We start from the raw sequence: 15175 nt of genomic DNA, 5'->3' as shown, positions 1-15175 counted from the left end.
GTGGACGTGACCTAGATGCCCAGTGCCCAGAGGGGGACGCGGCCCGGTCCTCACAGCTCCCGGTGCCCAGAGGTGGACGTGGCCTAGATGCCCAGTGCCCAGAGGGGGACGCGGCCCGGTCCTCACAGCTCCCGGTGCTGTGAGGCGGCAGCGAGTGTGGTCTGGATGGAGCTGCCGGTGTGGAGCGTGGAGGCCGGGCCCCGGGTGTGGCGTGTTCCTGCAGCCTTCCGGGAGCTGGTGGGAAGGGGAGGTGGGTTTCCGATTGCGGCCAGGCCCCCGTGCGCAGGTGGTTGAGAGCTGTCCCTGGCTGGCTGCTCATCAGGCGAGGCCGAGTTGGACCTTTCTGCAGAGATGAGGTCATCGTGCATTTGTCTCCTTCCTCGTCAGTGTCAGTGGGAGCGAAGCGGCCCCTGCTGTGGCTTTCGGTCCCAGACCTTCTGTGAAAGGTGTGGTCATCTCCTGCGCTGTCCCTAGCAGCAGGCGGCCCGCCTGGAGGCAGCTGCTGGCCGCCCTTGACGCACGCAGTGGCCGCTGAGGGCGCCTGTGTCTGACGACTTCTCAGAGCCATTTCCGCAGACAGGCAGTGCCGTCGCCAAGGCTGGCAGGAGAAGACCTTCCTGCGGGTTGTGCGTCGCAGTGTTGTATGCCTGGCGCGTTTGCTTTAGCGGAATTGCTGCATTCCGATTTCACTGGTCCGGCCTGCTGTTGGAGACCGGGTAATGGGGGGCTGGCGTGCCGCAGGCTCCGGGCGTGGCGGGTTGCCCTGCTTCTGCCCCGAGAGTCCAGTCTGCGACGACTCCTCTGCCCGAGGGTCGGAGCTGCCGGGAGTTCTTGGTGCCGTTCTTGCGATGCGGTCTGACCTCGGATGCCGTCCGGTTGTCTAGGATGCCGTCCGGTTGTCTCGGATGCCGAGCCGTCTTGAGCTCAGTCCCGTGTGGCCCCTGCTCCGAGGTGTTTGCAGCAGTGCGATGGGCCGTCTGCTCCTGTCCCGCTGGAAGCTGGGACCCTGCTCTGAGAGGGACAGATGTGCTGCCTTGAGGAAGATGTTAATTTTTTTTAAGAATGTTTGTTTTGTTAATTATTCTGGTTAATAGAGAATAATGAAGATGGATTTCCAAGTTTGGAATGTTAGTATTCATAAAATTCCCAAACTGCCGTTCATATCTTTGTCAACTTAAACTGTTTTTAAAATATCCTCACAGTGAGCTTTGAAATTTATTTTGCAACTGGAAGCCGCCCACGCCAGCTTTCCCCTGAACTGAAATGTGGGGGAGGAGAACCCAAGGCCCGCCGCGGGTGGCTATTGGTCTGCGTTGCTAATGTAAGAACTGCCTGATTAAAGAGGAGCGAGCCCCCAGCGAATTCCCAGACGAATCCCCGAATCACCTGTGTTTCCCCCGGCCCAGAGGGACGAGCCTTCCTTCTGGTTGAGCTTCTCCTGCACCTGTTGGTTTGCTGTTGGCTTTGCTTCCTGGTGCCGGCTTTCTAGACTCTGCACTTGTGTAGAGAAGCAGCACACGGTGCCTGGCACCGTGCAGGTGTTCAGGAAACATCGGCTCCTGCAGCCAGGGGCGTTTCTAGGGGGCACTGTGCCCCCTTCGGAGCCCCAGGAGTGCAGCTCCTCCCTGGGAGCTTTCTTCCTCCTGCTGCTGCCGCTGCTGCGTCTCGGCCACCCCCTCCCCGACCCCAGAATCCTACACAAGCACCAGCAGGCCTTGTTTCCATTAGGTCCTGTGACGCTGCCCCTTCTGATAGTTAACATGCACGCACACACACGCACACACACACGCACGCACACACACATGCACGCACGCGGCTGCTCCGTCTCATGTCCCCGCGAAGCTGGCTCCCATTAGCTTTCCACGGCAGCAGTGGACAGTACCAGGTCTGTCCGTTTCATACATCATCTCAGATTTGAAAAGCACATGAAAATGTTTCTCCATTTTCAATATTGCGTGAGTAATGTTCCCATTGAAAAGTAATGGAGTGAAGTTGTCACTTGTCAGCACAGTTATTAAGGAGGACGAGTCTCAGATCTTTCTCTCATAATAAAATAAATCTGTCAGAAAATCACTGTGCTCACGTCCTCATGCCATCGGGAGACGGAGGCTCCGGCGGCGGAGCCCTTCAATTTCCCCAGTCCAGGTGCGCCTCGGCTTGGGCCGCCCTGGGCGAGACAGCGCCACCCTGCCTGCCGACCGCCGGCTCCTGGCTAGTTGGCGTGACTTCGGCAGTGCAGCCGGGATAATTGGTTCAGGAGCGTGGCAAGCAAAGCCGCTCATTATTCCCCCAACACTGACCTTTGTCAGAGGGCTGTTTCCAGTGTTTCTCCCTCTATGATTGTTTTGTGGTGCTGCACACTGGTTTAACTTTGAATTGGCTGCATCCTAAGGATCCCGAAGCAATAGAAGCAGGCATGAGCTGCACCGCGGCACTAATCAGGGGTGTACCGTTCAGCTGCACAGCTGACTAGCTGATGGGATTTTTAAAATTGTTGCGACATTAATTAAATACGTACACTTAGGTAGTGGGTCTCCCACAAAGGCAGCCAGAGCCCTCCGCTCTTGGGCTGCATTTGCCGCAGCCTTGGAATGGGCTTTCCTGTCGGGCGTTACTTTCCTATACGGTCCACTGGTTTCTAGTAATTGAATTTTGAACTTTTTCAAGAAAAGAATTAAAAGATACTTTCGCAGTGGAAAAGTTGGGGGGGGAGTTTTGAACATTCTCCTTGAAGTGATGAGTCAGTGGAGGTAAGTCCTTTCCCAGTCTGCTTGTAGCAGGTGTGTGACTGTGTGTGTGTGTGTGTGTGCGCGCGCAGGCAGGCATGAGGATGTGTGCCTGCACACACGCGTGTCCTCAGACATGGTTTCTAAATATGCGCGGGGCCCCCATCTGTGAGCCGCAGCCCTCACCCAGATGCGAACTTTCTCTTTGCTTTGCAGTCTCGGAAAGGGAGCGACCCAGACAAAGAGAAGAAGGGGCTGGAGGGCCGTGCGGACAGCATCGGGAGCGGGCGAGCCATCCCAATTAAACAGGTACGCCGCGCCCTCCTCCCGGCCCCAGGCTGGAGACACACCTCGGTCCGCCCGTGTCGATGCTGGCTCGGCCGCCGGGGTTTGTTTGATGTGCCGTGTTGATGAATGTAGAAGTCACTCACTTGACATCAATTAGGAGAGGTTCCTGTGTGTATTCAAATGGGATCATTAGAATAAGAAGAGGGAAATGTGACAACAGATCTAATGAAGTGCAGTGTGCCCGCCTGCATATGGAGTGCGTTTCCAGGCTGAACTGACTTCAAAGGCCGCCTTTGTAGCGCGTCTTTGATTGGGCCGCTGGCCGCCAGGCGACAGGGGTAAATCAGATCGCCGTACAAGAGCCCCTTGTGATCACAGGAACAGCCCGACGTGGCCCTAATTTGCTCTCGCAGACGGACATCTGAACACTGTTTCGGGCTGGCCTGTGACAACGAGGCAATTAGCTGTGATAATCACGGCCGGTGTGTCAGCTGTGCGCTCTTGTTTGTAATTTGCTAATGAAGGAATTGTAACTTTGATTAGGTTCAGTTTCATTTAGACCTTATTATATAAAGGAACATTTACAGCTGTAATGCAGGGGCCTTAATTAAACTTCCTCATTACACAACACGACTTGAATTCAAGCATTTGTTTTGGCCTGTGCGGCTAGCCTGGAATAGGTTTTCATTAGCCGGGAACCGGATACTAAATTACTTCACGTCTCAAGCAAAAGGCCCTGCAGTGCGCTTGTGACGTCTTTGGCTGTTATCCTCTCCAAACGGAGGAGAAAGGAGTTGGGCCGCGCGCGGTGGCTGCTGGGAGCTGGGACCGGCGGCTGGTGCAGCGGTGCATCCTGCTAGAGGGCGAAAAATACCTGTGGGTGGCGTCGGAGCCGGCGCACGCTCCGTCCCCCGGCTCTGTCCCCCTGGCTCGTCTCACCCGGCACACCCCTCTCCTGCGGGGGCCTCCACCGCTTTTACTGGTCTTTCAGGAACCAGGGTCGGCCCCGGGTCCCAGTCTTTCGGCGGGAGAGGCTGGAGCACCTCTGTGATGTAGGGGTCCCTGCCTGCAACATGTGGGGGTGCAGCTGCAGGGAGAGGCCTGGTGATCTGAGTGGGAAGGTGAGGGAGGGGAATGCGTCGCACGGGGTCTCGGAGCCACAGGGTCCCCGAGAAGCCCAGGGCTGCTGAGAAAACCCCACCTCCCCCGCAGCTGACCGAGGCTGCGGGAGCTGCTTTCCGGTCCCTGCCCACAGCCCTGCGGGCGCCTTTGTGGGCAGAGGCAGGAGAGGCCCCAGGACTATACATCAGATACTGGGTCAGAGACGCGGCGACCAGTGTGTTTCTTGGCACGGGGCACCATGAAGAGAGTCTCTCCCCGCCACATATGCGGGGTCTTCAAAATGTTATAGAAAAATAGAGTTAAAAGATAAGTTTATTTTGGCTCCACAAAAAAAGGAAACCCATGCTTTTTTTTTATTAGCTTTTATAAGGTCCTTTGTGTGCGTGCATTTCAAAAGTTTCTGCAGTCAAATAAGCTAATCTTTGAATTCGATTTTCCAGAAAGTTTTTGAAGCCAGCTCTAAGACAGCAGAACGGCCTTCCCCGGTGCCGGTGGGTGGCGTTCCTCTTTACCCGAGAGAAAGCCGCGCGCGGGGCTGGCTGGCACATGCGCGTTTGCTGGAAACCCAGCCCTCTGCAGTTGTAGCGCAGAGTGTTCATGCCACCGATGTTAGCTAGAATCGTGAAAATCTCGGAAGTGATTGTTTTCCCGCTGGAAAACCTGGTGCTGGGACATTGGCTGCTGACGGATACGAATGCTTGACTAGAGTTGTTTGTCCACATCCACTCCTGGTTGGGTGGCGGCGCTCACGAGTGGGCCCGGACGCTCCTGCACACGAGCCGGGCGGCCGTGGTGTGACCGGAGCCTTCATTCAGCCTGCGCCCTGCTCGCCTGCGGAGGGCTGGATTTTCAATATGTGTGTAGGTTTCGGAATTGAGCACCCAGTGGAAAGTGGGTATGAGCCAGGCCTTGCGCGCCTTCTTCCATCGTGAGTGCTTGGGGTAATCCCGTTGAAATCTAAATCCTGGTCTGAATTCACAGTGACTCCTGGCAGAGGGAGCTGCTCTCCCTCTGAGTGCCCCACCCCCGTGCACACAGGGCAGCTCCTTCCCGGGGTCCACCCCTGGCCCAGCGAAGCGTCCCCCGGGCCCTGCTCTCCTGGGCCGTGGCGTCCCCGTCTGTAGCTGGGTTCCAGGGGGGTGTCTGGCTGCCCGCAGACACTGAGAGGTGGCGGTTCCACTGAGAAGCCCTCAGCTCCTGCAGAAGCGGACGTGTGAATGAGTCATGTCTGGGACACCCTGGCCACAGCCTTTGTGTGCGTCCCACAGATGGATGTAGGCCTGGAGGCGCCGGATCGATTTCCTCCGTGCCTCTGTGCGCCTGTGTTTCTAAAGGAACGTAGATGGTTCCCGATAGCCTGGATTCCTGACCCTCCCGCGTGACAGCTGTGACATGGAAGTGACACGAGAGGACTCTGGTGGGGGTCGTGGCATGTTCTAGAAACTCCACGGCCTTGTTTCCCGAACACAGGAGCGGTTCAGTGAGTGTTTGTGTTCAGGTGCTGTTCGGACTGCATCCCATTGAATCCTCAGCGTTACTACAGTGGAGGCAGACGGGCCACCCTCTTTGAAATGAGGGTGAACCTGCTACACCAGGAGGCTGATTCAGACCAAGCGCCTGTGTGCGGCCTCAGCATCCATCGCGCTGCCTGTTGACAGCAAGCCTTCCAGAAGCGCAGGAAGCAGCTGCCCTGTGTTTTAAGTAAGGTGTGGGAGCGGTGACCTCAGACAACCATGTCTCAGGCCCACGTGGGAGCAGCTTCTGAGGCTGTGCCTGTCCCAGCTTGTTTCTGCCGTCCGTTCTCACACAGCAGGGGTCATCCCTGTCCCCCTGACCCTCTGGGCCACATGCGTGGTCCTGCCCTCCCGAGTGGCAGATGCCTTGTGTTAACCTCACCCGTTAAAGACCTGCCTGGCCTGCGTGATTAGAGACCCCAGAACCTGCGGCCGGGCCCTGGCAGAGGAGCCACGGCAGGAACTCCAGGCAGCCTGCTCCTGTGTTTCCGACCGGCTCCTGCTTTGGTCACTGCACACAGACCTTTTGACCCCCGTCCCCCGGGAATCTTCTAAGGGGTGGCTGAGGCCTAGGGCAGGACAGCCTGGCTCGGGTTTCTGCCGGGTGTAGGAGCCCCAGTGGAGGGTTTCAGCAGCGTCTCACGTGTCCTGTGCAGCTCGCTTGCCGTGAGAGCCCATGACTTCAGCCCTTTCTCTCTCCCCCCAATTAAACCTCTCTCCTGGAATGTGACCCCTCTCCTGGGCGTGACCCCACCTCTGTGGACCTGGGCTCACCTCACCTTTTCCTGTCTGCTCTGGGGTCTCGGAGGGGATTGGTCAGAGTTCTGTCTCCTTGCTGGTAAGATGAGGTCTATTCAAACACAAGTGTGGAAGCAAAGCGGGGGAAATAACAGCCAGCGGCCCGGCTCCGCGGCGAGTGGGCCTGTCCCGTATGAATTTTTCATTGCTGCGGAGTTGTGCGTGCATAACCGCTTGATTGCAGTGGGAGTCAGGGAGCTCCTGTGGTGTCATTTGCATAAATCTTGTTAAGTCAATGGCAGTTAATGAAGTACAAATGAGCCCCGAGAAGGTGACATGCAAATCGGGGGTGGCAGATGGGAGGTCTGTTTGGGGATGGCAGCTGTGTGCTCTCCTTTCTTTCTTCCTCTTTAGCATTTTTTAATCTCTATATTTGAGTTCAGATGCGCAGCCTTGAGCCCCGACCTCCTGTCCCTCTGTGTTGCTAGCCAGAGCCAGGCCATGTCCTCCACTCCTGACGCTCAGGTTGGAAAGCAGAGACCACAGGACCTCCCTCGGCCTTACTGGACTCTAGAATCCATTTGTGTTGTGGCAAATCTTGATCGGTTTGTGGTGTCATAGTTACACAACTGAAAAGGTACACACACACACACATATGTATATATACATATATATGTTTTTAAATTTGGCAGGGACAAACACAAACAGAACCTCTTCATTAAATCTTTGGAGGCAGTAGGTGGTCTTGGGAGGTTTCAAAGATAAAGTGGTACTTGTGCCGTGATACCTTCCGTTTGGGAGTGTCTTCACTCTGCAGACCAGCTGTGGTTAGCGGTGCTCCCCATCAGGGGCTCCGTGTCAGACCACAAGGGGACCGGCTCTCCTGGGGTTAGGAAGGTGGGACACAGGGTGGGAATCGGGGTGCAGTGCAGCCCCTCGGGAGGGGCGCTCGGCCTCTGTGAGCTTTGACTGCCGTGCCCGTGACGCCGGCCATGTCCATGAGGATTTGCCCAGGGTTACTCACATCAGGCTGGTGGAGGGTCGTGGACAGAACCTGCACCCGCTCATTAGCACTTTGGAAGTTTTGAATTTGTGTCTTTCATCGTGTCGTTGATATTTTTGCGAGAAACAAGTCTGGTTGCATTGAAGAAAAGTAGGCGAAGAGAAGCAGGAGCAGTCACTCCAAAGCAGCTCACGGAGGGCGGGCGTGTGGTGCAGTGGTTAAAGCGCCGCTTGGGAAGTGTGTGGCTTTGAGTCCCGGCTCCACTTCCAGTCCCAGCTTCCTGCCTAGGTGCAGCCTGGGGCAGCTCTGATGGCTGAAGTACTTGTGTCCCTGCCATCCTTGCAGGAGGTCTGGATTTGAGTTCCTGGCCCCAGGCTTCAGGCCCAGCCTGGTCTCAGCTGTTGCCAGCGTTAGGGCGTTAAGCCGGTGGGTGGGAGGACTCTGTCCCTCTGTGCATGTGTGTGTCTGCCTTTCAAATAAATAAATTGTTATAAGTCCATGGGAAATGTATATTACATGAATTTCATTTTTGCAGCAAAATGAACTTATCTTTTATTTCCATTTTTTCCCCCGTTTTCTTAAAGTCTTGTGTTTTAAAAAGGATTTTATTTATCTGAAAGGCAGACAGGGAGACTTCAAACGCTGGTTCACTCTTCGGGTGGCTGCACCAGCCGGGGCTAATCAGGGCCGGAGCCAGGAGCTGCATCTGGGTCTCCCACGTGGGTGCAGTCCAGCCTCTGCTGCCTTCTCAGGCTCACCAGCAGGGACCTGGATCAGAAAGCGGAGAAGCTGGGACCTGAACCGGCACCTGCATGGGATACTGGTATTGCGGGCGGTGGTTTAACCAGTTATACTACGGTGCCAGTGCTTAAAGTCTTGATTTGGACCTTGAACCCAGATGTGGCTGCATCCAGAGTCGAGGGTCAGCTGGCAGGTGCAGCCCCTGAAGCCTCCACGTAGTCTTTGCAAGCATCTGGGGGAAGAGGCGGCCAGGCTGGGGCATTCCGCCGCCCCCGCTGTGAGGCCGTAACCCATTTGCCAGCCACCTGTGGTTTTGACAGTTGAGTAGAAAGAAGCGATTGTCAAGTAGGTGAAGGAGCCTGGGGAGCGGGCCCCTCGCCCAGGCCACCGACCTGTGCCGAGTGGTACCTGGGGTCCGTGTGAGCGGCCATGGCGTGTGGCGCGGGCAGAAGAAACAGCCTGAGGGTGCTCACCCTAGTGGCCTGGGCGTCAGACTCCGTGCACAGTGAGCCGGCCGGCCGCTGTCACAGGGAGCAAACTGGAAATTGGAAGAGAGAAGGACGGCGGCCAGCAGCCTTGCTTCCGGAACCGTGGGAGGGGGGAGTTCTGCCGAGGTGCCGTGATGATGGCTCCCGCTGCTCAGCCTGGCCACGGGGAGCCAAGGGGAGCAGGCAGCCCACAGGCACCCACATGGCAAGGCGGTGCTGCCTGGCATCAGGGACCTGGTGCCCTGAGTGCTCGCTGGCCTCACTTGGGTGAACAGCACCCAGGACTATTGCCTGTGGCCAGGAATGCAGCAGACGCAGCCCAGCCACGATGCAGAACTGAATGGGTTGGGGGTGTGTCACGTGGTTCTGCTCCCTACTGCCCCCCAGATATCAGAGTGACACTGGAAAAACAGCCCAAAATACCTGGTTGCCCATGTGTGACTTCACAGTCGCTCGTCTTTGAATAAACGGTACCTCCCTCCCTCTGTCAGCGTGGGTGGGGGCAGTGAGGTCTCACGCGAACACCTGGGGCATGTAACGAGGCTGTTTAACAGTTTGTGGGGTATCTGTGGCGCAGGCTGCGGTGACGTGGGGGGTGACGTGAGATGGTGACGTGCTGAAGCACTGCGCACCCTGCCATCCGCAGCGCCAGCATCCTGAGGTTTCCAAGACTGAAAGTTGTTTTAAGACTCGGTGTATCCTGTGTGTACCCATAATCCAGAAGCTAGAATCGTATCTGAGGGATTTGTTGAGCCCATTCTTGTTTTTTGCCTTCAGAAGTTCAACAGTGATGGTGAAATCTGGCTCCCCGGGAGCTCAGGAATGTGCACTCATGTGCAGACAGAGGGCAGCTTCCCTGTGACTGCCCAGGGCCTGGGCTCTCGGCTCCCCCGGGGAGAAGGATGCGCCTGGACGGTGTCCCGAGCTGCTTTCTCACCATAGGATCGTGTCACCTCTTCTCCCCCTGTCCTCGTCACGACCTGGTGATGGGTGGCGGTAATTTGTCGCATGGTGGTGGTCACCCAGGCTTACTGACCACTTAATCCACCGAGCACCAGAACCCGTGGGGGAGTTTAATGCCACCCCTCTACCTGGGCAACACAGCAGTCTGCATTTCGCCGATGGGAACAGCAAGGCTCAGGAAGACATTGTCCCCTGGCCAGCAGTGTCACACAGTTTGCTCGGCCTGCCATGATACAATCCGCAGACAGGGCAGCTTAAACTGCAGACTAACTTCCCACAGTCCTGGGGGCTGGAGATTGGCGTAGAGTTGGCGTCCGGGGGGCCTCACTCCCCGGCGCCTCCTCGCTGTGTCCTTATGTGGCTCTTCATCGGCTGTGCACCCCTGCCATCTCTGCCTCTTCTTGTAAGGATGCCTGGCCTGTTGGGTCAGGGCCTTGACCCTGACAACCTTCTCTAACCACTGGGTGCCTCCTGAAGGACCCCCTCTCCAAGTCCAGTCGCACCGCGGGGAGGGCTGGGAAACGCGACTCACCTGTGATAGGTGCATGCGGGCAGCCAGTGCTAGTAGGTGTAGGCAGGGAGCACAGGTGTGGCCCCAAGGCCATCTGTAATTTTCTTTTAAAGATTTGTTTATTTATTTCAGTGTCAGAGTTACACACAGAAGGAGAGGCAAAGAGAGAGAGAGAGAGAGAGAGAGAGAGAGAGAGAGAGGTCTTCCATCCGCTGGTTCACTTTCTAATTGGTTGCAACGGCTGGAGCTGTGCTGACCTGAAGCCAGGAGCCAGGAGCTTTTTCCAGGTCTCCCAGGCAGGTGCAGGGGCCCAAGGACTTCAGCCATCTTCTACTGCTTTCCCTGGCCATAGCTGAGAGCTGGATCAGAAGTGGAGCAGCCGGGACTAGAACCGGCACCCATATGGGATGCCAGCCCTGCAGGCAGTGGCTTTACCCACTGTGCCACAGTGCTGGCCCCTGTAATGGTTTTTTCTTGGGCCTTCCTAGTGTTAGAAGTGAGGCCAGCTGATGCCTGTCCAACCCAGTTGGAATCGGATGACCCTATTTTAAGAGACTCTGCATAATGGGAAGGAAAGAAGACTCCAGGTGTTCTGACCAGAGGGGCTTCAGTTGGCCACTCCTAAGCTGCAGAGCGCTACAGTCACGCACCGTAGTGAGGGTTTATCCATGAGTGGACGGCACGTCCCGTGGTGCTCCCAGATCACGTGGCCCGGGAGGTCGTAGCCGTCTTAGTTTTGTCTGCCTGCTCCATGACATTTGCACAGCAGTGACATCGCCTGGTGACACGTCGCAGAGTGGATCCCCGTCGTTGGGGACACGTGACTGTCCCTGTTGGAAATGGAACGAATCTGCCCGTGCGGCGAGGAGCTCCCACTCCTCACGAGGAGTTTAACTGTAACTGTGATGTCCTTTCCGTCCTGTTCAATGGACGCCTCCTAAAGTTGGTTTTGGAAAAAAAAAAAACAAAAAACCGGAAGCTCTTCTCCGTGCAGAGATGGTGCCTTCGGGTGTGCGGCAGCTGTGCGGTCTGCAGCAGGGCCGTCCGGGAAGGGTGCGTGTTCCGCAGATGCGCACGGTTCCAGGTTCATCTCAGGCGCAGCTTCCGTCTGGCCTCCCCAGCACAGGTTACTGCGGTGAAGGCCCTAGCACTGTGGTTTCCTTCATTTCTCCCACGTCTAAGAGCCGACGCCCACATAAATGCACGACCTCTCACCGAGGGAAAGGTAGGCCCCGCCCAGTGTGCGGCTCTCCCCCTGAATGTGACAACCCTAGTGGGTGATGGGCGGCTCGTCAGCCCTCGCCGTGGATCGCGCACAGTCGCGGTCGCCTGTGTGGATGCCTGTGGGAGTCGTCTCACTGGAGCCTGCTTTTACTCCTGTGTTGTTCACAGCCCGGATGGAGCTCAGTTCTCACCCATGAGCAGAGTGTCACATGAAAAAGTGTGAGGATCACCAGCATCAGGGAACTGCCGATCAAAACCACAGCGGGGCTCCACCTCACCCTGTCAGAATGGCTCACATACAGAAACCAACAAACAACGGATGCCGGCTGTGGGGAGCAACCCGGACTAGACTAAGTTACTGGAATTAAGACTTATTCTATGCATCTGCTCTCCCACAATATGGCGCTGGGAGAGGAGGAACCAGCTTCTACGCAGCTGCCTCTTGCCAACTTGAGTGATGACCTCCAGGAGCTGATCCTGCTCCTGATTGGAGGAGAGCAGCGTACTTGGCGTGTGGGCAGCCAAGTTGGGATTGGCGGAGGAGGACTATAAAGGAGGAGAGAGACGGCATGCACCAGGAACATCTAAGGGGAACATCTATCTGAAGGAACACCTGTGCAGCCCCCGAGAGAGCCGGCCGGCGGTATGCCGCTCCCCTGCGGAAGTGGGGAAAGTGGCAGGGGGAACCGCCCTTCCACGGAGGTGGAAGGGACGGTAGCCACCCCGGGAAGAACCAGCAGCAAACCCGGGGAGGGCCGAGCAGACAAGAACAGCGCAGGGTCCTGTGTCGTTCCTCCACGAAGAGGGGGAGCGACATAATGGTGCCGTGACTCGGATATGAAGCCTAGGCAGGGTTCTGTGTCGTTCCTCCATGAAGAGGAGGAGCGACAGCCGGCGAGGATGTGGGGGAAAGGGGACACTAACCCACTGTTGGTGGGAATGCAAACTGGTAAAGCCACTATGGAAGTCAGTCTGGAGATTCCTCAGAAACCTGAATACAACCCTACCATACAACCCAGCCATCCCACTCCTCAGAATTTACCCAAGGAAAATTAAATTGGCAAATAAAAGAGCTGTCTGCACCTCCATGTTTATTGCAGCTCAATTCACAATAGCTAAGACATGGAATCAAGCTAAATGCCCATCAACCAAAGACTGGATAAAGAAATTATGGGATAGGTACTCTGTGGAATACTACACAGCAGTAAAAAAAATAATGAAATCTGGTAATTTGCAACAAAATGGAGGAATCTGGAAAACATCATGCTGAGTGAAATAAGCCAGTCCCAAAGGGACAAATATCATAAGTTCTCCCTGATCTGTGACAACTGAGCACCTAAAAGGACACCTGTAGAAGTGAAACTGACGCTATGAGAAGCAATGACTTGATCAGCCCTTGTCCTGGCTGTCAAGGAACAGCTTACTATTTTATTCTTTGTAGTATTTTCTTTTTCTACTTAATACCATCAGTTGAACTCTTTACTTAACACAGAATTATTCTTAGGTGTTTGAATCCAATTGAAAATTGATCCCTGTGAAAAATAAATGAGAGGGGGGAGATGTACAGTTCGGCGTGCGTTCTCATGAGCAGAATCATTTTTGAATGACCAGTGACCAGGAGACTAGATAGCAAGTTCCCTTTACCAAAAGCTGGCAACCCTAAGACAGTCTGTAGAGATCTGGAGATAGATACCAGTTGTATTTGTCCGCTGCTGAGAAGGGAAATGTCCAAAATACAATTAACCTCCCAGGGCCGTCTGAACCTGTTCTTCCCGGTGGAGTCAGGCCTGCACCTGCCATCCTTCACTCCCCACACCTCCCTCAGCTGGAGGTCACCCACACCCGCCGGATCGTGGTGAGAGCGCTGGCGGTATGCGCCGGCACCTGCCCGATCGTGGTGAGAGCGCTGGCGGTGTGCGCCGGCACCCCCCCCCCGAATCGTGGTGAGAGCGCTGGCGGTGTGCGCCGGCACCCCCCCCCCCGAATCGTGGTGAGAGCGCTGGCGGTGTGCGCCGGCACCCGCCCGATCGTGGTGAGAGCGCTGGCAGTGTGCGCCGGCACCCGCCTGATCGTGGTGGTGTGCACCGGGCACTCACTGTGCGACATCTGAGATGCTTTCGTGTAGCCGGGGGACCTGCCTTGATTTCCCAGCAACCCGCGACACACCGCACTGCCCTCTCCCAGACGGGGCTCGCGCCTCTCTCGTCCCTGTTGTGCAGACACGCGTGGCCTTCACGTGTCTCTTGCCACAGGCTTCACGTGGAACCCGTCGGCATGTGTGGAGCAGGGAGGGTGGTGGGAGGTGTGGTGGTGGGATGTTGGAATGTTACTGGTTGATGGTGTGACATTTATTTCCCTCCTTCAAGCAAACTTTAGTCTTCAAAGAATGTTATTTTGGAGAAATTGCATTCTACGTTAAGTTACATTTTAAAAACTTCTAAATTCCTTGTTCTTTCAGTTTAACTCCGTTTCATGTACAGACCATACCCAGGTACCACATTTAGGTTACCCGAATGTGGCAACTTTTTTTTTTTTAATCTTCAAAGAATAGAGCCTTTGCCAATGACCCACCCCCATTTCAGAAAATCGGTTTCTTCCAAAACTTGTCTGCTTTTCAATATTCCTGTGGAAGGGAGTTCATCTTCGTGTCTTCATTGCAAAGATTGTATTGATAAGGGATTTTAAGTGCCGAACTCACAAATTCTGGAAGCACTGGACTGTGTTTGCGGCTGCCTGTTACTCTGTCTATACCAGCCGCAGTTTCATGATGGTAACTGGCGTTGAGGCCAAAACGACCATTATTACTCATGGTACTCTGCAGAAGAACCCTTCATAGCAGAATTAATAGGCGTAAAAGTTAGGTAGATACACACACATAGACCAGCCAGGTACCAGCAGTATCGGCAGAGAGATGGGATGGCTTGGAAATGGAGAAACACAGGAGCGTTTGTCTGTCCCTTGCGCGCCTCTGCTGTATAGAAATAGTAAACTAGGACGATGAGGAGTCATTTGATACGAGGGTTTGTCATGAACAAGAATGGCTGTACCCTACACTAAGGAAAACTCAGACGCTGGGTTTCAGAACCGCCACGCTGCTGCACTGAAGGTAGTGCAGTCCGCGGAGCCGTAATTCATACAGGACCCAAAACCGTGAGCCCCTCTGTCCCAGGAGTCTCCGTGCTGGAGGTGTGTCCCGGGGACCCGAGTCCGCCAGGAGAAGGTGCAGAAGCAGTTCACGCAGCGCTGTGTACAATAATGACAGCAGTAACGTACGAGTAATTCCGAGAGCACCAGATGTCCGTGTGGCGGGGGCCAGGCAGCGGCTGGGATCTGGGCAGGACGGGGCAAGTGGCCGCCAAGTGGGCAGTTGCCGGGCTCTTCGGAGAAGCATGAAGTCTTTGTGAAGTGGGTGTGAAGGCAGAAAGTACAGCTGTGTGCTTGGAAAAATTAGAACACCAAGATCCATGTGTGCCGGGCTTAGACCTGCGGGAGTGGAACACGAGCCGGTGACCGAGGGTGGGGCTGGAGGAGAGGGAACTGGAGAATTTTTAATTTTTCTTGAGAACTGATTTTTAGACTTACAGAGAGGTTGCCAAAAATGGCCCAGCGAGCTCCTGTGTGTCCCTAACCCAGCTTCCTCTCTCGGGAATACTTCTGCATAACCGTGGTTCAGCCCTCAGGACCAGTAAATGAGACCTGGTGCGTGCGTAGCCACTAACCTGCAGGCCCTGTGGGGATGTCTCCCAGTCCTCTGATCCGGCCCGGGATCCCTCCTCTCGGCGTTGTCACCTCCACCCCGGGCCCCGTCCTCGGCGCGTCTCACCTTCCTGAGCTCGACACCACGTAGGAACGTGGGC

The 15175-nt window shown here is 55.6% G+C and overlaps 1 protein-coding gene across 22 annotated transcripts in view; it reads left to right on the top strand.

The window, feature by feature from the left end:
* AGAP1 (ArfGAP with GTPase domain, ankyrin repeat and PH domain 1) overlaps positions 1–15175 on the top strand; it is a 514165-nt gene that overhangs the window by 257997 nt on the left and 240993 nt on the right. For all 22 annotated transcript variants that reach the window (XM_070071494.2, XM_070071492.2, XM_089328880.1 and 19 more), the window contains one exon: positions 2943–3035. In XM_070071494.2, coding sequence (XP_069927595.2) covers positions 2943–3035 — 93 coding nt within the window. The remainder of the gene's footprint in view (positions 1–2942; positions 3036–15175) is intronic.

Source organism: Oryctolagus cuniculus, chromosome 3, assembly GCF_051225735.1.
Source record: "Oryctolagus cuniculus isolate XC-2025 breed Fujian yellow rabbit chromosome 3, ASM5122573v1, whole genome shotgun sequence".
In the NCBI taxonomy this organism is placed as follows: domain Eukaryota; kingdom Metazoa; phylum Chordata; class Mammalia; order Lagomorpha; family Leporidae; genus Oryctolagus; species Oryctolagus cuniculus.
The sequence above is the reverse complement of the archived record's forward strand: the minus strand, read 5'-3'. Positions and strand labels throughout refer to the sequence as shown.